The sequence below is a fragment of the Metopolophium dirhodum genome, chromosome 1 (genome assembly GCF_019925205.1).
Source record: "Metopolophium dirhodum isolate CAU chromosome 1, ASM1992520v1, whole genome shotgun sequence".
Classification (NCBI taxonomy): Eukaryota; Metazoa; Arthropoda; class Insecta; order Hemiptera; family Aphididae; genus Metopolophium; species Metopolophium dirhodum.
The window spans coordinates 13,514,282-13,537,946 of record NC_083560.1 but is presented as its reverse complement, the minus strand read 5'-3'; the positions used below and the strand labels follow the sequence as shown (position 1 = coordinate 13,537,946).

Below are 23,665 nucleotides of genomic sequence, written 5' to 3'. Positions count from 1 at the left end.
TAGATTATCAAGTCTAGGTGACGCTAGATTATCAAGTCTAGGTGACGCTCGATGATCAAGTCTAGGTGACGCTCAATGATCAAGTCTAGCGTCACACCAGATGTTCAAGTCTAGGTGACGCTCGATGATCAAGTCTAGGTGACGCTCGATGTTCAAATCTGAGTGATGCTAGATTATCAAGTCTAGGTGACGCTAGATTATCAAGTCTAGGTGACGCTCAATGATCAAGTCTAGCGTCACACCAGATGTTCAAGTCTAGGTGATGTGGAGAGAAAGTTTGACAACCTCCACGTGGTCTCTCTGGATGCGAATACTCAAAGGTGTATTCGTAACTAATGTCAAACGGTTTGTTAGGATTTTATAATATTGTACAGTCACACATACATTTGTCAATAATTAATTTACGCTATATCAATAATTATTTATTTATACCTACTTCAAAATACATGGTCAATGTAATGAAATGTAAAAAAACATTTAAATAATATTATGTAACTTTCTAACGTTAGTTTAAATTATTTGACCTTTTTATATGTTTTGTTAGTATTAATATCATACAATGGATTTGATATTGATGTCTGTATGAGTAACTTTTTAAATTTGTTTTTACTTTTACTTATATAATTTTTACTTTTACTTATATAATATTAAATTTTAAACACAATTTGCAATAACTTTTTATATTAATCTAAATATCTGTTAATATAATATTATTATAGTTGAAATTGCATTCACAATCCTATACTGTGATTGTATTTATATTTGTTATACTATGCTATTATGAAACTTTTTACATTTGTTTTTTACTTTGTACCAATGTACCATATAAGATAATTTGGTATTCAACCACTAATTGTTATTATAGTACTCTAGCTTTATATTTAGCTCTCTATAACTTTGCTATTCATGTCTGTATGAATAACTTTTAATAACAATCTAAATATCTGTTATTGATTTGTTGTACATATATTAATATATTAAGTAACTTTTTACATATGTTTTTACTTTGTAATGTATAGTTAATTATATTCAATATTTTATTGGTGTTTGACCACCAATTGTCATTACAATGTTTGTATAATATAATACATTTAAACGCCTATGTCAAGAACTTTGTGATTTATATCAGTATGAATTATTTTAAATAATAGTCCAAATATCAGTTAGTTTCAAGTAGACTGTATTGTTATGTTTGTATTATTTTTACTGTGATAGGTAACGTTTTAATTGTATCATCAATATTTTACTAGCTACCTTATTATTATTATTACCTACCTATTACACTATAAGCTATTTTACCTCTCATCACTTAGAATTACTGGTAATTTGTAAATAATTTGTAACGTCTATGTAAGAATAAAAATAATATTGCAAGGCGAATCATGACTTATATTTAATAGCCTAAAGTTTTATTTGTATCGTCACCGTATTATAATGACACATCAGTATTGGTTGGTGTTCTTTGTATTACACTACCTATTTTTGTGATACACATCTACCAATGGCACAAACTATTCAAATACATAATTACACAAGTAAACATATCACATCAGACCCCTAGAAATTGTACATCTAACACATAGGCTACTCGTATTATTATACTCTAATATTACTACTATTAACTAATGTGTTAACCATGATTATTATATTAAGGTAAGAAATAAAAACAAGACATGTGAAAAAAAAAAGTTTTTATTCATGAGATCTGAAAAATATTAGAGGAAAAAATATTGTTAGGATAATGGCATTACAAAAAAATTATCCAATTGACTACTTACGGTGTTGAAATTATTAGCGCCTCCAGCTGCCGCAACGCCGAATCACACGAGCCACCAGCCATCGATTCATACAACGTCTACAATTTATATAAACAAATTAAACATGGCATTAAAAGGTATTCTCAAATTCACAACTAACTGTGGTCTCTCCAATACCACATGTGTGCATTCATATCTTACAATTTTGTATTTATTTAGCACTATTAGGATTAAAAATATTACTTACGGTTGATGCCATCGGGATTGATGTTCCGATAGGTTGGGGACCGGGAGTCTGAGTGCGTGTCGACCTTGCACTCAGACTCCGCGGCGGCCTTATCCTAACGGAACTCAACCCTCCACGTTGTGTGGCTGGTGCTCTCCTAGGTGTTTGTGGGGCTATAAATATAACAAACGTTATTAATTTAATTTTTATTTTATTATGAAAATGCGATATACACTCACCGAGGCATTGCCGGACAGTGTGCCCCATTTTATTGCATCTATAACATCCTGAAACACGATGTAGGCGTTAATTAATAGTAAACTTTTAAATTTTCCTATCACCTATGTACTTACGGCGTTTGGGGGGTGCCTTTCGCGGCGGTTGATGGCGATGGCGTGCGGCGACGGCGGTCTCGGCCGGCGGGTGGCGCGCGGCGACGGCGGTCTCGGCCGGCGGTGCAGGGGCGGCGGTGCTCATGTTTAGTGTTCGCACCACCGCATTGAAGTTAATCTTTATATAATTCATTCTAAAAAGAAAAAAGATGCAACATTTACAGTATGTCAGCGCAATATATTTGTTTTTTCTATATTGGTCTCCCCGACCTGTGCAACGTAGACACAGTATAGATATTTAACAACGTTGCCGGAAAGCGTGGACAGGTGCTTACAAAAAATCTAAGTTTAAACATTAAATATTTTAATTTTCTGACGGAAAGCATGTGTTACATTATACTGATTGATAAATACCTGCGATCTGCGGTGAACGTTTTAAAAAAAAAAATTAAATTAATAATACAAAATATACTCACGTGTTGTCCGTCGGACGGCAGTCGGATGTTTAAGAACGGTTTGTTGGACGTCGGCGCAGTTAATTGTCAACGCAGGTAACCCATGCAGGTAACAAATTGATTAATTGACATTATATCGATATTGATTGATACACACGCAAACATGATTTTCAAAAATTCCCGCCTTCGACAAAATACCGCCAAAATACCGACTATTACTTATAACGACAACAATTACTTATTACTACGGCGAACGTCATTAGAAGTGACTGACCTGCTAGACACCCAAAAAAATACGGCGACTAAATGATTTGCACGGACGCCCGAAATATTTTGAATTTTTTTCATGTAAATTATTACTTAATTTTGCGTTTTCGGTGACAGTAATGAACGCTGTCCGCGATTCGACGCAGTCGGATTGCATACCTGACAACGTGACCCGGCCGTTGCACATTGTCCGCTATCCGACGAAGTCGGATTGTCTACCTGCACCACTGAGGTGACTGACCTGCTAGACACCCTAAAAAGACGGTGGCTATATGATTTGCATAAAAGCCCGAAATGTTTTACTTTTTTTTTTCACAGTAAAGAAAGCTGTCCGATATCCGACGCAGTCGGATTGCATACCTGACGACATGACCCGGCCGTCGCATATTGTCTGCTACTCGGACCACTGAGGTGACTGACCTCCTAGACACCCTTAAAAGACGGTGGCTATATGATTTGCATAGAAGCCCGAAATGTTTTGAATTTTATTACTTAATTTTCCGTTTTCGGTGACAGTAATTAACGTTGTCCGCGATTCGACGCAGTCGGATTGCATACCTGACGACGTGAACCGGCCGTCGCACATTGTCCGCTATCCGACGAAGTCGGATAGCCTACCCTTATTACTACGGCGAACGTCATTCGAGGTGACTGACCTGCTAGACACCCATAAAAAGACGGCGGCTATATGATTATCATGGACCCCCGAAATGTTTTACAATTTTTTTCACGTTTCACGTTTTTAACGTTGCATACCTGTTTCCGAGACATATAAGTCCAACGTCGAGGTAGGTGACTGACCCGCTAGACCCCAAATAAATCGAGGTGGCTATATGATTATCCGAAATATTTGAATTCTATTACTTGATTTGGCGTTTTTGAAGGCAGTAAAAAACTTACAGCTCTCCGGTTAGGTTAGCTCTCCACTATCCTTCTCACAAATCCACCATTCTTATCATTAATCCAACATCCTTATCAGCAATCCAAAATCCTTATCACTTATCCACTTTTCTCATCAATATCCACCGTTCTTATCATAACACTCATAACCGACATCGGTTGACGACCAGACCACAAGACCACTGCGGCATCCGACATCGACAACACTCCTCACCAACCACGGGGGGTCTGGGGGTCTCCCCCAGCGACGCTCGGAGAGCTAGTCTTATAGTATAAAACAGAAACCCGAGGGCGCAGCCTGTGGCGAATTTCCGAACTGACTTAGTGAATTTTGGTGGGAAAACGGGTCTCCGGGCGGCGGCGGAGCCGTCGCTGCGTTATCACTCCTTCTTATCACTTTTCGCGATTTTTTTCAACATTTTTGCAGATTTTCGAGTTTTACCCCCCCGGGGGTCCCCGGGCGGCCCTGTTCGGACCTTATTCGCGTTCCCCGCTAAATTTACATACCGCACGCGGCCGTACTTTTTTCCCGGCGGGCCCGCCGCGGTGGCGATTACGTGCAAACCGTCCGCCGCCGTCGCGCGCGTTTTTTGCCTTTGTTTTCAAGAATTCGAGTTTTAGCCCTTTTCGAGGCGTCCGCCTTTCCCGTTTGCCCCTTATTCGCGTTCCCCGCTAAATTTGTAGGCCGCGCGCGGCCGTACTTTCACCGGTACGATTCCCGGGGCCGCGGGACGGCGCCGAGAGTCGAGTGCCGATATCGCCGCCGTCGAGTAGGTATTACTATATACAGGCATAAAAACATGCGTCGGAGGGTTATATTTTTTTCGCGAATATCGCGTTTTCGACGTCCGAGGGTGGCGGAGCCGGTCGTCCGCTGTCCAAAGCGGTTGGATTGCCCTGTCAAAAGCCCTCTGCGGACGTCGAATCCGCGTTCGTAATTCGCCAGGACGTTGAAACGGCTTAAGAGTCATAGATTCGAAACCAGTTATGAACTCAGTAGGTAGGTAGGTAGGCAAGGCGTCGGTGTGGATTACCCCGGGGGTCGTGGTTTCGATGCCGGCCACCGGGATTGAAATTAATTTGCGGCGGCCGTGTTAATTCGGAATTGTTTTTTTCGCGTTTTTTTTTTTTCGGTATTTAACTTTCGCTATCGCTTCCGCCTTATCGTGATATTCGTATTTAACCAACATTTTACGTTTTTTTTTCAAAATTCGAGTTCTACGCCTATTGAAGACGTCGGACCTCCACGTTGATGACTTAATCGCGTTCTCCGCTAAATGTATTGACCGCCTGCGGCTGTACTTCGTTCGCGAAGACATATAATATATATATGAGTCGAAGCGTTCGATTTTATGTTTTACAGACTTTTGCCTACTCGGTCTCGGTGACGCCGTGAGCTACTCATATCGGTATACATATATATTTGATACACGATATAGCCACAGAAGGTACTGTAGGTACATGTATACTTAATAAATAAACGCCTAAATGTTAAGAGTTGATACGGTGGTTGGGTTAGTTGAATTATATAATAATATCCTAGCTAGAGTCGACGATGGATGTGACGGAAACGTTCGAATACTTCAACGCAGAGTGTATTACAATACATATATTATTATTGATCGATTGGTCGATATGACTATACTACGGGTAGGTATATTTTGTATGCCACACTAAATTTTTGTAAAAACTGTAATTTATTATTTACCTTTTAATTATCTATTTATTAATTTGATTTTATGCTCATGATTAAATACACAATACCTACCTACATAAGTAATATCAAATAGTATAGCCAATTCATTATACAATTTAACTTTAAATTAATGATTACCATTTCTGACTCACCTAAAAACTGCAATATATTATGTACCTACTACATAGTAAAGAGCATAAAATCAAATTAATAAACAGTTAATTTAAAGGTAAATAACAAATTGATATACACAGCTATTGCTTTTATTGTCTACCTTTATTGAGCGATATTTATTGGGCTCGATTATGTGGTTAAATATTAAATATGTAATACCTATACTATGCAGTTGGTACTTAATATATTACAGTTTTTAGGTGAGTCAAATTTGGTAATCATAAATTTAGTGTAGCATACAAAATATACTGCAACAGATTCTAAATAATATTAATACAATAACAAAATATAACTTATGGAATATATGGGACGGTTCTTTTATACTTGAATTGGACAATAGTAATATAATTTACCTACATTGTATACTATGAAGGTAGTACTAAATATATTACAATTTTTAGGGCAGTTGATTGTTTGAGGTAATATAGTTTGTTAATTATAAATTTTATGTATGATACAAAGCTGCTGCAGATACTATATAATACAATAATTATTATGAACTAATAGATCTAAATGTATTTAATTAAATTCTGGCAGTTAAATTGTATAAAGATATGGCTATACTATTCGATATTACTTATGTATGTAGGTATAGTTATGAGTATTAAGTGATCAATTAAACTATTTGATAAATAATTAGCTACATTTATTATGCATCGTTTGATAGGTTCAATCATTAGCATAAAATCAAATTAATAAAATATAACAAATATACACAGCTAATGCTTTTATTATCTTATAATAACTAAACTAAATGTAAACTATGTAGTATCCACTTCATTCATTACAGATTTTAGGTGAGTCAAATTTGTTGTAGCATACAAATGAAGATACAGATTTTAAATAATACAATATTAATAAAGAAAATAAAAACGTATGTATTTAATTAAAGTCTGGAAATTAAATTGTATGATTATATGACTATATACTATTTGAAACAACTTATATAGGTAGGTTTAATTATATGAAATCAACTATTTAATACATAATAAATTAATTTCTCGAATAGACAATAGTAACATAAATAATGTACATGTATACTATGTTGTGCTAAATATATTACAGTTCAAGTGAGTTTATTTACCCTGTAAAGAGCACAAAATCAAATTAATAAACAGTTAATTTAAAGGTAAATAACAAATTGATATACACAGCTATTGCTTTTATTGACTACATATTTTATTGAGCTATATTTATTGGGCTCGATTATGTGGTTAGATATTAAATATGTAAATAAATTTAGTGTAGCATACAAAATATACTGCAACAGATTCTAAATAATACAATAACAAAATAGAACTTATGGAATATATGGGACGGTTCTTTTATACTTGAATTAGACAATAGTAATATAATTTACCTACATGTATACTATGAAGGTAGTACTAAATATATTACAGTTTTGAGGTAATATAATTTGCTAATTATCAATTTTATGTATTTTATGTACAGTTTTTAGGTGAGTCGAATTTGGTGTAAAATACAAACGATGCTACAGATTTTAAATAATACAATATAAATAAACATAGTAAAAATGAATGTATTTAATTAATTTCTTGAAATTCTTCAATCTTTAGCATAAAATCAAATTAATAAATAAAAAATATACACAGCTACTGCTTTTATTAAATTGTATGATTATATGACTATAAACTATTTGAAACAACTTATATAGGTAGGTTTAATTATGAGTATAATATGAAATAAACTATTTAATACATAATAAATTAATTACTTGAATAGACAATAGTAACATAACAAACGTATAGTATATTGTGCTTAATATATTACAGTTCAAGTGAGTTAATTGGTTGAGGTAATGTATTATGATATGACTAGGTATACTATATGGGTAGGTTTTGAGCCCATGTCAAACGATTATGTGGTTAAATATTAAATGTATAATAAAATATTTCAGTTGTTAGGTTAGTCAAATTATGTATATTAATAGACAAAATATAACTTATTATGTATTTAATTAAATTGTGGTAGTTAAATTGTATAATGATATGCCTATACTGTTTGATATTGCTTATGTATAGGTACGTTTAGTAAATAAACAACAATAATTAATTTAGCGGCATCAAATCGTTATTACTATATACAGGCTTGAATATATGCGCCAGAAATGTTTTGAATTTATTACTTAATTTTGTGTTTTCGGCGACAGTAATAAACGCTGTCCGCTATCCGACACAGTCGGATTGCATACTTGACGACGTAACCCAGTCGTCGCACATTGTCAGATAGCCTACCCTTATTACTACAGCGAACGTCATTCGAGTTGACTGTCCTGCTAGACACCCATTAAAAAAACGTAAGCTATATGATTTTCATGGACCCCCGAAATGTTTTAAAATTTTTTTCACACTAAAGAACGCTGTCCGCTATCCGACGCAGTCGGATTGCATACCTGACGACGTGACCCGGCCATCGCATATTGTCTGCTATCCGACGAAGTCGGATTGCCTACTCGGACCACTGAGTTGACTCAGCAGGTCACTAGACACCCTAAAAAGTCGGAGGCTATATGACTTGCATAGAAGCCCGAAATGTTTTGAATTTTTTTTCACGTAATTTATTATTTAATTTTGCATTTTCGGTGACATTAATGAACGCTGTCCGCGATTCGACGCAGTCGGATTGCATACCTGACGAAGTTACCCAGCCGTTGCACATTGTCCACCATTCACAATCCACTATTCTTATCATTAATCCAGAATCCTTATCAGTAATCCAAAATCCTTATCACTAATCCACCATCCTTATCACTAATTTTCATAAAAAATCCATCATCCTTATCACAAATCCACTTTTCTTATCAAAATCTAAAATCCTTATCACTTAATTTAGACCTCTGTATCACCCATACACCACGTCGGCTTCGGTTGACGACCAGACCACAAGACCACTGCGGCTTCCGACATCGAAAACACTCATAACCAACACCGGGGGGTCGACGCTCGGAGAGCTAATCTTATAGTATAAAACAGAAACCTGAGGGCGCGTTCTGTGGCGAATTTCCGAACCCTCTTAGAGGATAATGGAGGGAAAACGGGTTATCACTCCTTCTTATCACTTTTCGCGATTTTTTTCAAAATTTTTGCAAATTTTCGAGTGTTACCCCCCGAGTGCGGCCCCGTTCGGACCTTATTCGCGTTCCCCGCTAAATTTGTAGGCCGCGCGCCACCGTACTTTCTCCGGTACGAGTCCCTGGGCCGCGGGACGGCGCCGAGAGTCGAGTGCCGATATCGCCGCCGTCGAGTAGGTATTACTATATACAGGCATAAATACATGCGTCGGAGGGTTATATTTTTTTCGCGAATATCGCGTTTTCGACGTCCGAGGGTGGCGGTGCCGGTCGTCCGCTGCCCGAAGCCGTGGGATCGCCGGCTCAAAAGCCCTCTGCGGACTTCGCATCCGCGTTCGTAATTCGCCGGGACGTTGAAACGGCTTAAGAGTCATAGATTCGACACCAGTTGTCAACTCAGTAGGTAGGTAGGTAGGTTAGGCGTCGGTGCTGATGACCCGGGGGTCGTGGTTTCGATGCCGGCCTCCGGGATTGAAAACAATTTGCGGCGGCCGTGTTAATTCGGAATTCTTTTTTTCGCGTTTTTTTTTTCGGTATTTAACTTTTGCTATCGCTTCCGCCTTATCGTGATATTCGTATTTAACCAACATTTTACGTTTTTTTTTCAAAATTCAAGTTTTACGCCTATTGAAGACGTCGGACCTCCCCGTTGATGACTTATTCGTGTTCCCCGTCAGATTTTGAGTACCTTTTTGCCCTCCGCGGCCGAAACGACGCGCTTTACGTCCGCCGCCGTTGCGCGCGTTTTTTGCGTTTTTTTTAAAATATTCGAGTTTTAGCCCTTTTCGAGGGGTCTGCCCTCCCCGTTTGCCCCTTATTCGCGTTCCCCGCTAAATCAAGGCCGTACTTCCTCCGGGACGAGTTCCGAGGCCGCGGGACGACGCCGAGAGCCGAGTGCCCATATCGCCGCCGTCGAGTGGGTAATACTATATACAGGCATAAATACGTGCGTCGGAGGGTTCGATTTCGACGTCCGAGGGTGGCGGAGCCGGTCGTCCGCTGCCCAAAGCGGTGGGATCGCTGGCTCAAAAGCCCTCTGCGGACGCTGGGACCGCGTTCGTAATTCGCCGGGACGTTGAAACGGCTTAACAGTCATAGATTCGACACCAGTTATCAACTCAGTAGGTAGGTAGGTAGGTAAGGCGTCGGTGCGGATGACCCGGGGGTCGTGGTTTCGATGCCGGACGCCTGGATTGAAGATTATTTGCGGCGGCCGTGTTAATTTGGAATTTTTTTTCGTAATTTACCTTTTGCTATCACACTCAACGAAAGGTAATTTGTAATTATAGAATAGTAATTAAGAATGATAATTGATAATCATTAGTGTGCCTGTGTATTTACGTGTAAAATTAACTCAGATGTATAATACGACAACATATTATAAATGTACCTATACAGTATGTAGGTAGTTTGTATTTTTAAGCTATTACACAATAATATGTGCTGTTGACTTTATATACAATTATTATTATATTATAATTGACTATACGTTATATTATGACATATTATACATATATATATATATATATCGATTAACAGGGAAGTCAGTTGGTAATTGATGGACTATATTATTATATATTTAGAAGTATGGATTTATTAATTCACATAGGTAGGTATTTTTCGGTATTTATTGCTTAGGTCATTAATACAATTTTTTTTTATATTACAGCTTAAAGCGAGATAGTTGGTCGAGTTGATTCAATAGCTACCTACGAGCAGTATGTGCTTTCAACAATGTTGTCCGTGAATATACACACTATAATATTTGTTGTGGTTGTTTTGCGTAATTAATATGCATAAGTATGTGTATATTGTGTGTTTGTGGGTATGTGTGTGTGTGTGTGTGTGTAATATATCACTGCAATACCACGTAGTTGTTACAGTATGACCAGTAGATTATTATTATACGCATTCGTCCTCGGTGGTGTGGTGGTGTGCGGGGGACAACTTTAGCGACGCGGTGCGCGTCCGTGTCATCCAACGTCATCTCGTGACCGGCGCTCTCGCAACGCACATTTACGAAGACAGAAAAGTAACTATAAAGTGATAGAGTTTGTTGTTTAGAGCTTTTCTCTGTGTTTTGGTGTGCTTTGTTTTGGGCGCTTTTCATACCGGTGAGTACAAGTCAAGATAGGCATTATAATATTCAGATTACCTTTTCCGCACACAGGTGTATTCGCGGTAGCGCGTGCTGTTTAACTACCTACACACACATGGTTTTCCGTTATTTTGACCACGTCGCTTTTTTTGTTTTTGACACCGCAGTTTCATTGTACTTTTTAACTTTTTTATAGCCGCATTCGTATTGACAATTATCAGTTGCTCTGATCGACGTAAGCCCGTTGGCCGTTTCGGTGCGTTACCATTGCGGTGACTATTTTTTTTTATGACATGTTTTTAGTCGCTTTAGCATATTTTTACGCAAACAGTTAGGTGTGCTACGACGAGCTGGGTATGTCATTTTTCACATTTTCCTATTTTCTCTTACGTACATTACAATGTAAGGTGTATACCTATTAATTCTAAAAATACATCAACACTGATAACAGACTGATACCGTCGTTATATTCAATAACAACGATTTTTTTTTTTTGAACGAGTTTTTCATATTATTTACTATTTAGTATATTTTACTTTTTACTTATATAAATAAATCTGATACATTTACTATAACCTGTTCGTGATGTCTTTAGGCTATTCAATATGGTCAAACGCTGCATTCTATGCGGAATCGTGGACGACATCAACGGCGTTTCAATACACGGGTATTTACGATTTCACAAAACACGTCAATGAATATCAATGTAATAAAATCAATAATATGTCACCTTTAGATTTCCAACCGACGTGCGTCGTCGTCTTGAGTGGGTGGCATTTGTGGTGGCCCAGGGTTTTGCTGTGAACCACACCTCCAAGGTGTGTTCAAGGCACTTTATTCCGGGTTATGACTACCCTGTAGGAAATGCACATCGCCGCCGTCTGTTGCACACAGCAGTGCCGTCTTTGGTATAAATTTTATTATGGTGGACCTCGACACTTTGTCACTATTACTGCCGTGTACTCCCATAAGTTTAATGTAGGTACCTACTGTGTATTTCAAACTTGATTTAATAACTTAACTCAATGACATTCAACTATTTTGTAGCAACATACAAGTATACTACTAAACATAATAAATAGGTATGTACTACGGTTCTGTAACAAAGGTCATGATAATATCACATTGATATACATTTTGATCATTTACAATATGGGATTGACTTTATATAGTGTTTTTCAGATAGTGTCTTAAACACTACCTACTTGTATACTTCGTTATTCAATTGCGTTACTGCTGTTCAACATTGTAATTGGATATTAAACACTGGGTAAAGCTTATTTTAATACATTAACTAAAATTATTACGGGTATATTGACTTAACCTAAACAGAGTGCTTGACGTTTTCTTACATGAATTTACATTTTCTTAATACAACTACTACACAAAGTATTACTTGACTCATTACTGGATATGTATTTTATCATTTAAGAACATGTGTCACATCTGTTAGCAATGTTAAGATTATTTCAATACTTTCTTTAACTTTGATTAAAATAAAATATGTACACTGTACACCCTATACACTACAGTGTAATATTACTACTAATGTGTGGTAAAAGGTCACGTTAAACTGCCATCTCATACACAATTGTAGGTAGTGTGAGTTACAATTATCTCACTTTGTTTCAAACGTTATTTAATTCATCAACTTTTACTACGGTGTGCATTAAAATATCACATGTGTTTATTATTTCACAGCGGCTACAGTTTGATGCTTTACTAGACTGCAAACCAAATACAATAGGTACATTTATTGTTGTTGGTTAACATTCTGTGTTAAATTATATTATATAATGTTGTTCAATTGGACTTTTTTCTATCAAAATGTCATGTTAAACTGTATATTATCTACTCATACACAATGGGTAGTGTAAGTTACAGTTAACTCACTGTATTTCAACTTTTATTTTGGGTATTCACAACCAATAAACAACATACTTCACACACTTCTTAATATTGACACACTGTGCACCCTGTGTATTATTTGATAGGTGTACTTAATTTTATCACATTGAAGACTCTTTCAAAAATAATTTGAATCATATCATGTATGCTTCTATTAGTGTAACATAAACCTTATATTCAACTTATCATGTGAGTTAATATAAATGCACTTATTGCATATGACACTTACTGTTAAAGAGTACAATACATTTTTAAAATGTAAGTCATTGTCCACTCATACACAATTGTAGGTAGTGTGAGTTACAATTATCTCACTTAGTTTTAAATATTACCTAATACATCAACTTTTACTACGGTGTGCATTATCATGTGTTTATTATTTATATACACCCATGTGGTAGGTATTTCACAGTGGCTACAGTTTGATACTTTACTAGACTGCAAACCAAATCCAATAGCCTACTTGCATTCTGTATAAAATTATAATCTTTTTTTGTTATTGCTTTTATTCTTTAAACAATTACGAACAACATTGCTGTTTCATTGCATATTAAACACTGGGTCAATCTTATTGTTTAGGTTAGGTTAGGTTACCTATATAATGTTGTTCAGTTGGACTTTTTTCATTTCAAAATGTCATGTTAAACTGTATATTATCTACTCATACGCAATGGGTAGTGTAATTTCCAGTTAACTCACTGTATTTTCACTTTTATTATGGGTGTTTACAACCAATAAACAAAATACTTAAACGTTTCCTCACACTGTTCTTAATATTATTACTACTACTACTCACTACTTATTACTGACCTAGGTTTAATATCCTGTAGTTTGAGTTACAATTATCTCACTTTATTTTAAATGTTACCTACTACATCAACTTTTGTGCATTAAAATGTGTTTATTATTTCAATTTACCCATGTGGGCGGTATTTCACAGTGGCTACAGTTTGATACTTCACTAGACTGCAAACCAAATCCAATAGCCTACTTGCTGTGCTGATGGTTTATAATTATCACATGATTTTATAACTAATTTTATTTCAAATAAAGTGTGTAGGTACACTGTACTACCAGTATGAAATGACAACAGCAAAAACATTCTATAAACCTTATTGCCAATATTTGATATAGTTATGGCGTTCAATATACAGCTCACTTTTTAAACTTCATTCAACCAAAGTTTTAATTTTAAGTTTAAATTTATTTATTTCACTATAACAAAATTCAGTATACCTACTATTACCTACCTGTTCAATATACCTACTGCAATGTTATCATAAAAGATTGTATTAAGGTAAGGTTAGGCAGGGCTTGTATATAGGTGTGACTTGATCACATTCAGCTAAACATTATTTTGTAACTATTTAAAAAAAAATTTGAACCAAAACATGTATGCTTTTATTTGTGTGACATAAACCTTATTTCATATAAATTCACTTATTGCATATTATAGGTACCTACGCTTACTGTCATATATAGCAATAATTATTGTTGTTATTATTATAATTATATAGAATTATCAATACAATTGTACCTACTCTAAACTCAACCGAACTTTTAGGTGCTTGGGGACGTCGAGATGGAAGAGAGGGAGGACGTGGAGATCGTCGGCGTCCCAGTGGAGGGTGTGGAGTACGTGGAAGTCGTTGGTGTCCCAGTGGATGTAGGAGATGATGTGGAAGGAGTGGAGGTGGTGGAGGACATGGAATTTGTCGAGGTCCTGATGGAAGGTGTGGAGGAAGTGGAGGACGAGGAAGTCCAGATGGAAGTGGTGGAGGACGAGGTGGTCCAGATGGAAGTGGTGGAGGACGTGGAATTTGTTGAGGTCCAGATGGACGGAGGGGATGACGTGGAAGTGGTAGAAGTCCAGATGGACGGAGGGGAGGACGTGGAAGTGGTAGAAGTGCAGATGGACGAAGTGCAAGCGGAACTGGAGTTTGTGGACATGCTCGACGAGTTGCAGCCAGACGTCGACGAAGAGGTCAGTAAATATGTCTTACTTATAAAAAAAACCATAGATAAAACTTATCATTTAAATTACAGTTCCGACCACTTGCCGTGGGTGAACAACCCCGAGGGCGTGCGCCAATAATTGACAGGCCGGCAGGCGTGACACACCCGCTTCCAGAGCAGCACAACGCGGGCGCGTTAAACAGAATCTGCACACAGTGTAACGCCCGCCACTTCGAAGGCGAGGTTGTGGGCCAGGGTGCCAATATGCACTTCTCCACTTGCTGTAACAACGGTCAAGTGACCGCTGCAGGACAACACGCGTTGTTGCCCGCCCCTTTTTTACTAATGAGTTTGTTGATTGGAGATTCACAGGATGGTCGTAGATTCCGAGACGACATTCGCCGGTACAACAACGCCCTGGCATTCGCTGCGTTTAGCTGTGGCACAGACGACAGGCGTTTGCGAGGGCGTGGACCGCGAACGATGTGTATCCAAGGCCAAACTTATCAGAGGATAAATAATGACGTGGCCGTTGACCGAGTAGATTCCAACTACTGTCAGTTGTATTTCCTCGAGTCCGCAGAGGCCAACGCCCGCCGCGTTGGGATGGCTCTGCAGAGAAATCATCGTGAACTGTCCGTAGTTGTGATGGGACTATTGGACGGTTTTCTGCGAGACGTAAATCCGTACGCAATGGCTTTTAAGTAAGATATAAATTTATTGTATTTATTAACATTAGGAATATAAATTGCCCCTTAGAGTAAATTTCTTTTACAGATACCTTTCTCAAAGTAGACAGAAAAAACAAAAAAACTGTAACCAATAAACTAACTATGTTAACTGTTAAACTAGATATTACGTTGATATTAGACACTCACAGCTACCAATATACTGCAGTTATTACTTAATGTTGATTCAAAATAGTATACAAAGCAAAAAATTTTACTTTATTACTTAAATTATATTAAATACTATATGTATTTTATGTGTTTATTATAATTTTACTCTGCTACCAACAGAGTTATATATACTTATGAATGATATAGGTAACATTAAATATAACTTAGGGCTGGGACGTTTTTATTATTATATCATAATTATACCAAAATATATTACTAATTTAATGCTTGGATTTATATGAAGTATAGGTTTTATTGTTATTACCTAACCTATGTGGTCTCCTAAGCTTACTACACTTCACACACATTTATAATATATATATTTATTATTATGTATTATGTTAATTATACAATTATAGAGTTAAATGCAGTTAAATGGAGTCTGTATTAGTATAAAAATATACATGTCTATATTTGTTCCAGGAACATGCGTGAGGTGTGGCTGGCAGAAAGAGACCTAGCCGACGCCGATCCCGCAGGTGTGCGACCTAGGCCAGTGACGATGCATTTTGTCCGAGATGCGGCCCGGGACGACGGGCGAAACAACCTGCCTACCGCAAACGAAGTTGCGGCCGTGTTCGAAGGCGAAGGGGGTCGTCCGCCAAGAGACATTAATCTGGTCATTTACGATACGAATCCAATCAACCCGCAACACAGGATGCAAACCATACCAGCGGGTTAGTTAATAATTATTTACTAAAAACACAATTTTTTACACAGCTGTCTCAAATTGTTCACTTATATTCACTATATTTATTGCACATTAATATCAACACCATCAAATATAATCATAGTTTTTGTTGTACAGTAAAGCTGACACTGCGATTTTAAATTTACATTAAGTATACACTACATTTTGGACATTATTTTGAAATATAATTACTTAATAACTAATTCGTTAGGTCAAAACCGACCTTAACCCGTTCACTTGTGCAGTAATACTTTACTAAATTACATCATTATACATTAAATACAGCGGGGATCAACATATAGTACTTATCACGTGTATCATCAATAAAATAATATAAGGATACTGAACAAGCTATTTAGCTAGAGAGATTACACAGCATATACAATTTACTATTTATTTATTTATTCAAACAGTTTTAAATCAAACATTATAACAATTTTTAACAAAAAAATAATAAAATAATATAATATAATTATAAAAAGACTCGATACAATTATAACAAAAATGAGAAACTTATAAACTATGTAATTGAGATAACAAATTAGTTACCTTAGATACCTCTTAAAATTAATTTCTAGATTATTGAAGTAAGTTGGTCCTAAATAGTCTAGAAATATCTGACCAATACTGTTTTTTGAATAATTGATATTTAGGTTGTATCTTATAGATTCACGTTTATTTATGTATATCAAATTCAATTGGTGGTTTTAGTGTGTTTTCAGAGGTACCACCCCATATAGTTATCCCATATTGTAAAATAGATTGATATAGTGTCAAGTAAGTTATAAGTAATAAGTCGTGTTATGATTTGTATGTAGTGTACTATATAATTTATCAATAATCAAACATAATATAGTCACATTAATTCGGTGCTTAATTTCATGATTTGTTTGGACTTCATAACAGACATCACTTACAAATATACACTATAAATCCTTGGAATACAAAGAGATCAGAGTTAATATTTTAATAACCTTTCTTTTGCGGTTATATACTCACAACACAATCACAACTCCATCCTCTAACCCCCAGCTACTACAAATCGTTGATTTAGCAATTCACTTTAAATAATATATACCATTCGTTACATTTCACAAGGGTCGTGTCACTCGGATCCGATGTTGTATCCGCTGTTTTTCCCGTACGGCGAGGCCGGTTGGCATAACGGGATGTTGCAACAGGGCAACCGACGAAACAATGTCCGCAATCGCAACAGTATCAGAGAGTTTGCGTGCTACCGTTTGGCTGTTAGATATCAGGGAAATAACGACCAAAGGCATGAACTGTTTAGTTTATTACATCAAGGTCGGTTCTTGTTGCAGATGTATGTGTGCGACCAGTATGTTCGAATGGAGTCGAATAATCTGAACTACATACGTTTGCACCAGAGGGATCTCCTCGCCGAAGCGTATCAAGGGCTCATGGACCATGTGAACCAACAGCTCCACGTCGATCCCATGGCGGTCGGGCGTAGGGTCATATTGCCGTCGACGTTCACGGGTAGCGACCGATTCAACAAGATGAATTATCAAGACGTCATAACCGTAGTGCGTACCAAAGGGAAACCCGACCTGTTCATAACGTTTACGTGCAATCCCAGGTGGCCAGAGATCACTGAAAACCTGGCTGCCCACAGCACGGCAAGCGACAGGCCGGACCTGGTGGCCAGAGTGTTCAACAGGAAGCTACAGGAGCTAATAGGTGACATAACTGTAAATCGTGTGTTTGGTAATGTCGGCGCTTACGTGTACACTATCGAGTTTCAGAAACGTGGTCTGCCCCATGCGCATATACTGATAATCCTGGCGGAGGACTGTAAGTTCCGCACGGCCGAGGACGTGGACGACGTGGTTTGCGCCTTCTTGCCGGACCCCGCAATCGACAGGCGCCTACACGACTGCGTCAAGTCTCACATGATCCACGGGCCGTGTGGAACAGTCAATCCACAGTGTCCGTGCATGGTGGACAACAAATGCTCCAAAGATTTCCCGAAAGCGTACGCAGAGGAGACTGTGTACGTTGCGGACGGCGGATATCCAAAGTACCGCCGACCGGATGACGGCCGGGTGGTACTTGTGATAGGTCGTGAGGTTGGTAACGAGTGTGTAGTGCCATACAACCCTTACCTTCTGGCCAAGTATGACGCGCACATCAACGTCGAGATATGCACGTCCATAAAGAGTGTCATGTATATCTACAAGTATATATACAAGGGACACGACCGTGTGACGTTGGAAGTTCAGGACCAGGATGAGATTGCCAAGTGAGTCTTAACTTAATTTTATAATTTTAAATAAACGATATAATGTATACATGGTATAATGATTACAATAGTATATTGTATATGTTTATTTAGTGTGTTTTTTGTGTAGGAATTATTTACTACTTTTTTATGTTCAGGAATTTTAAATATTAAATTGGACAATTTTTAAAATTCACATAAAAATCTTAAATTTAAAATTTGTATTACTCTTGTTTTGTTTTTAATTTTAAATATGTACGTTTTAGTTTGAAATAATAAAATTACTTTGGTTTGACATTGGCTAAAAACTAAAATTTTAATGATTAAAGAACTTTTCTTTTTTATGAAATCATTTCTACATTTTAATAAGAATATTCAGTTGAGCAAAACTTTAGGAACTTCTACATTTATAAACTATTATTATTATTATTATTACATTTAATGCGTTATATCATGTGTTTTCATTCAAACTGTGTATAATAAACATTCTATTGCATACAGTAATAAACATCAATTTAATAAATCATTTATTAATTTTTAATAATTCCCATCAATAGTGTCTAAGATTTTTACAATTTTATATTACATTTAATCCTTTTTTTCATGTGTCTTCATTCAAGCTGTGTATAATAAACATTCTATTGCATACAGTATTAAACATAAATTAAATAAATAGTTAATTAATAAATGATTTAATAGTGTCTTCAGATTTTTATAATATTATATATTAATTTTATAATTTTATATTACATTTAATCCTTTTTTTCATGTGTCTTCATTCAAGCTGTGTACAATAAACATTCTATTGCATACAGTATTAAACATACATTAAATAAATAGTTAATTAATAAATGATTTAATAGTGTCTTAGGATTTTTATAATTATATATTAATTAATATGTAGTTTGTACCTTATGTTATGTACTTCTATACAGAGAGTTCTATAGGTGGTGTACATTATTATTGATAGATTTTTATTATAGGTATTACATTGAAAATTATTACCATTCCATCATTATTAGCATATAACAATATTTTATGCATGTGTCATTTTTAGCAGTGTGTCCAGTGTGTATGAATTATTTTACTCACTATTTTTTTAGGTTTTTAGGGTAGTTGTAATCGTTTACCGATAACTTTTAGTTTTTTTTACTATTGTATACTAGCTATATTATATACTTAACATTTAATGTGTGTTCTTTAGGTATTATTATTATTACATTAAATTTGTTATTTTATGCTTTTTCATTCAAGTTGTTTATACACATTACATTGCATACAGAACTAAACATCAATGACATTAAGTACACCAATTAACTAACATACCTAATAGATATAAATTTTGGTTTATAACCTGATCTAAGTTTAACCGTGATCACATAATATACTGTCTCAAATTGTAAACTTCAACACCTCGGCAATGTGAAACACGCTTTTATGGATTGTTATTTTCGTTGGCATAAATTAACATTCCTACAGCTTTGCCATTCTTAAATAATATTATACAGTTATAATGTATTCCACCTGATACAAATTTTAAAATATAATATAATATAATAATAATAATAATAATAATTTAAATTTTGAATATTTTATGTGTACACTGTTATCACCTTGATCACCTAATATACTACTAATATACTAATACCAACTCTGTAAATTATAGATTAAATTGTTTACTTATATAAATTAATTCATAACATTCACTATACGTCCACTATGATTATATTTAGCTACTCGAGTTGACATTAACAATTTGATTTCACGACATTTATTTATTAAAACATCATAATATATCGTTCAACGGTTGTAGGGATTCTTCGTCACATGCACATTGTAATGCAATGCTTTGTGTCTACAGAACAAAAAATAAATTACATTTACTTGAATTATATAATAATAATAATAATAATACCAATCACAACACCAGACGGTATCATCTATAGAGCCATTGTTAGTTATCTTTTCAATATTAATTTTCAGTTACGTAAACTCAAGATATGTCAGCCCACCGGAAGGCATCTGGCGGTTGTTTTTGTACAAATTGCACGGCAAAAGTCACACGGTCGTCAGACTTCCTGTCCACCTGGAGGGTCGTCAGAACGTGTACTTTGCGCCGGGCCAAGCAGAAGAACGGCTACAGAACCAAGCTGTGCGTAGTACGAAACTCACGCAGTTCTTCGCGCTCAACACAACAGACGTGAATGCTCGACAATACTTGTACCAAGAAATACCGACGCATTACACCTGGCAGATGCCACGTAATCAAGAAAACGTACTCGTAAGAAATGTCACCCAATGGTTGCCGCGGCGGATTCGGATGGCAAACGTTACGTTGGCTCGGATGTACATAGTAAACCCACTGGACCGGGACCGTTTCCACCTGAGATTGCTACTTCTGAACCGAAGAGGCCCGAAGTCCTTTCAAGACATAAGGACGGTGGACGGGGTCGTTCACGAAACATTCACGGCGGCTGCCGTTGCACTCGGATTATTGGAAGACGACCGAGCGTGGCGGGATTGCTTGACGGAATCGGCGACGTTGGACACACCGCGGCAGCTGCGGTATCTGTTCGTCACTATACTGGTGTTCTGCGAGCCCTCAAACCCGCTGGCGTTGTACGAGGCGAACGAAGCAAACATGATGGAGGACTTCAACCGCCGTCTCCAAGACGTCGACCGCGCGAGTGCCGCGTGTCTGGCGGCCATCGAGGATCTACTTCGTGTACACCGGAAATCGCCGGGCGACTACGGTCTGCCCCTCGCCGACCACCGTCTACTGGAACCGCTGCAGGACGACGCGCTGTTCCGGGCAATAGACGCGGCGGCACGGTGGGCCCCACAAGTAGACGCCTTGAACGCCGAACAGCGAACGGTGTACGACCGCGTGATGGCGGCCGTCGACGACCAACGCGAGGTGGCGAAAACTTTCTTCGTCGACGGACCCGGGGGTACCGGAAAAACGACGCTGTACGGATGCCTGATATGGGCGCTTCGGCACCGACCTCCGCAGCGGGAGGTGTTGAGCGTGGCGTTCACCGGTATCGCCGCGTCGCTCATGGACGGCGGCATGACCGTACACTCGACGTTCGGACTGCCTTTCGGCACGCTGACCGAAGACTCGACGTCCAGCGTCACCATGCAGTCCGAGCGAGCGCAGAAGATACGCAACGCGGCGCTCATCGTCTGGGACGAAGCCCCAATGTCGCCGGGACTGCAACTGACGGTGGTGGACCGCCTGCTCAGGGACGTCATGGCATCGGAATTACCGTTCGGCGGTAAAACCATGCTGTTCGCCGGTGACTTCAGGCAGATATTGCCCGTGGTCCGGAGAGGGACGAGAGCCGAGATCGTCATGTCGTCGATCAAGGAAAACGGTCTTTGGCGCGTCATGGAGTGCTTCAATCTGGTCCAGAACATGCGCGCGGACCACGATGCGGATTTTGCGACTTGGTTGCTTGAGCTCGGCAACGGCCGACTGCCCGCGGTCGACGGCGTTCCGAACACCGTGCAAATCCCGCGGCAAATGGTATGCGACGTTGATGATTTGATCGATTTCGTGTACCCGCAGCAAATGTCGTTGGCCAACGTCGACGAATTCGCTCGGAGAATCGTTGTGTGTCCCACCAACGAAGACTGTAGAGGTGTCAACAGGGACGTGCTGGAGCGCGTCGACGGTGCTCAGATGAGCTACACCGCCGTCGACACCATGATGGCGGACGATCCCGACGAAGTGGCCAATTTTCCCACGGAGTTCCTCAACAGCTTGGAACCGGACGGCCTGCCGCCGTACCGGCTGACGTTGAAGGTGGGGTGCATCGTGATGTTGCTCAGAAATCTCGATCCGAGGAGACGACTGTGCAACGGGACGAGGTTGGTGGTCACCGAACTGCGGCGTCACAATTTCAAGGCTAGGATTTTGGGCGGTGAAGCACAGGACGACGACATCGTCGTGCCCAAGATACCGCTCACGTCCAGCGGTGAGGACGACCTGCCCATCTTACTGCGGCGCCTTCAATTCCCGGTAAGATTGTCGTTCGCCATGACCATCAACAAGTCGGAGGGTCAGACGTTCGACCGTGTAGGTTTGTTACTGACGTCGCCTGTGTTCACGCACGGGTAACTGTACATAGCGTTTTCGAGGGTGAGAAACGCACAGTCCGTGAGAGTCGGCATTTACGCCGATGACAGCGGCCGATTCGTCACCAAGAACATAGTGTACAGGGAAGTTCTGTAATGCAACGAGTGGTGACAATGGTAAGTATATTATAATTAGGTAACGCCTGCTGATAGTCTAGGTGACTTTAAACCTAACACGTGTAACATATTTTTCAAACATAATACGTTACACCGCTGTTCTACGTGGTATGTGTTCTACATGCGCCCGATGGTCAAAGATGATGATGATAGTCTAGGTGACTTTAAACCTAACATGTGTGACATATTTTTCAAACATAATACGTTACAACGCTGTTCTACGTGGTCTGTGTTCTACATGCGCCCGATGTTCAAAGATGATGATGATAGTCTAGGTGACTTTAAACCTAACATGTGTGACATATTTTTCAAACATAATACGTTACACCGCTGTTCTACGTGGTCTGTGTTCTACATGCGCCCGATGTTCAAAGATGATGATGATAGTCTAGGTGACTTTAAACCTAACATGTGTGACATATTGTTCAAACATAATACGTTACACCGCTGTTCTACGTGGTCTGTGTGGAGGTACTTCGTGGACCTTGCCTTCGGGCTAAACGGAGAGAAAAATTGACAACCTCCTCGTGGTTCTCTCTGGATGCGAATTCACTATAATGTGAATTCGTAACTAATGTCAAACAATGTATGTAATGTCTGTGTTATTTGTATTGTACCACATCCTATTGAATAGTATGATATAGTACAGATAGTACAGACAATTTAATTTAAATGTTGTATTTTATTTCACACATTAAGATTCTAATGTACCTATA

At 38.0% G+C, this 23,665-nt stretch overlaps 2 protein-coding genes across 2 annotated transcripts; both read left to right on the top strand.

Annotated features, from left to right (window-relative positions):
• The first annotated feature begins 14,486 nt into the window (after positions 1–14,486).
• Positions 14,487–21,974, top strand: LOC132932515 (uncharacterized). Its single transcript, XM_060998905.1, has 6 exons — positions 14,487–14,888; positions 14,951–15,564; positions 16,183–16,436; positions 17,549–18,713; positions 20,676–21,836; positions 21,890–21,974. The coding sequence occupies exons 1-6, from the start codon at positions 14,487–14,489 to the stop codon at positions 21,972–21,974; spliced, it is 3,681 nt and encodes a 1,226-aa protein (XP_060854888.1).
• A 136-nt stretch (positions 21,975–22,110) lies between these two features.
• Positions 22,111–22,815, top strand: LOC132932509 (ATP-dependent DNA helicase PIF1-like). The gene has a single exon (XM_060998899.1). The coding sequence runs from the start codon at positions 22,111–22,113 to the stop codon at positions 22,813–22,815; it is 705 nt and encodes a 234-aa protein (XP_060854882.1).
• Positions 22,816–23,665: the final 850 nt, after the last annotated feature.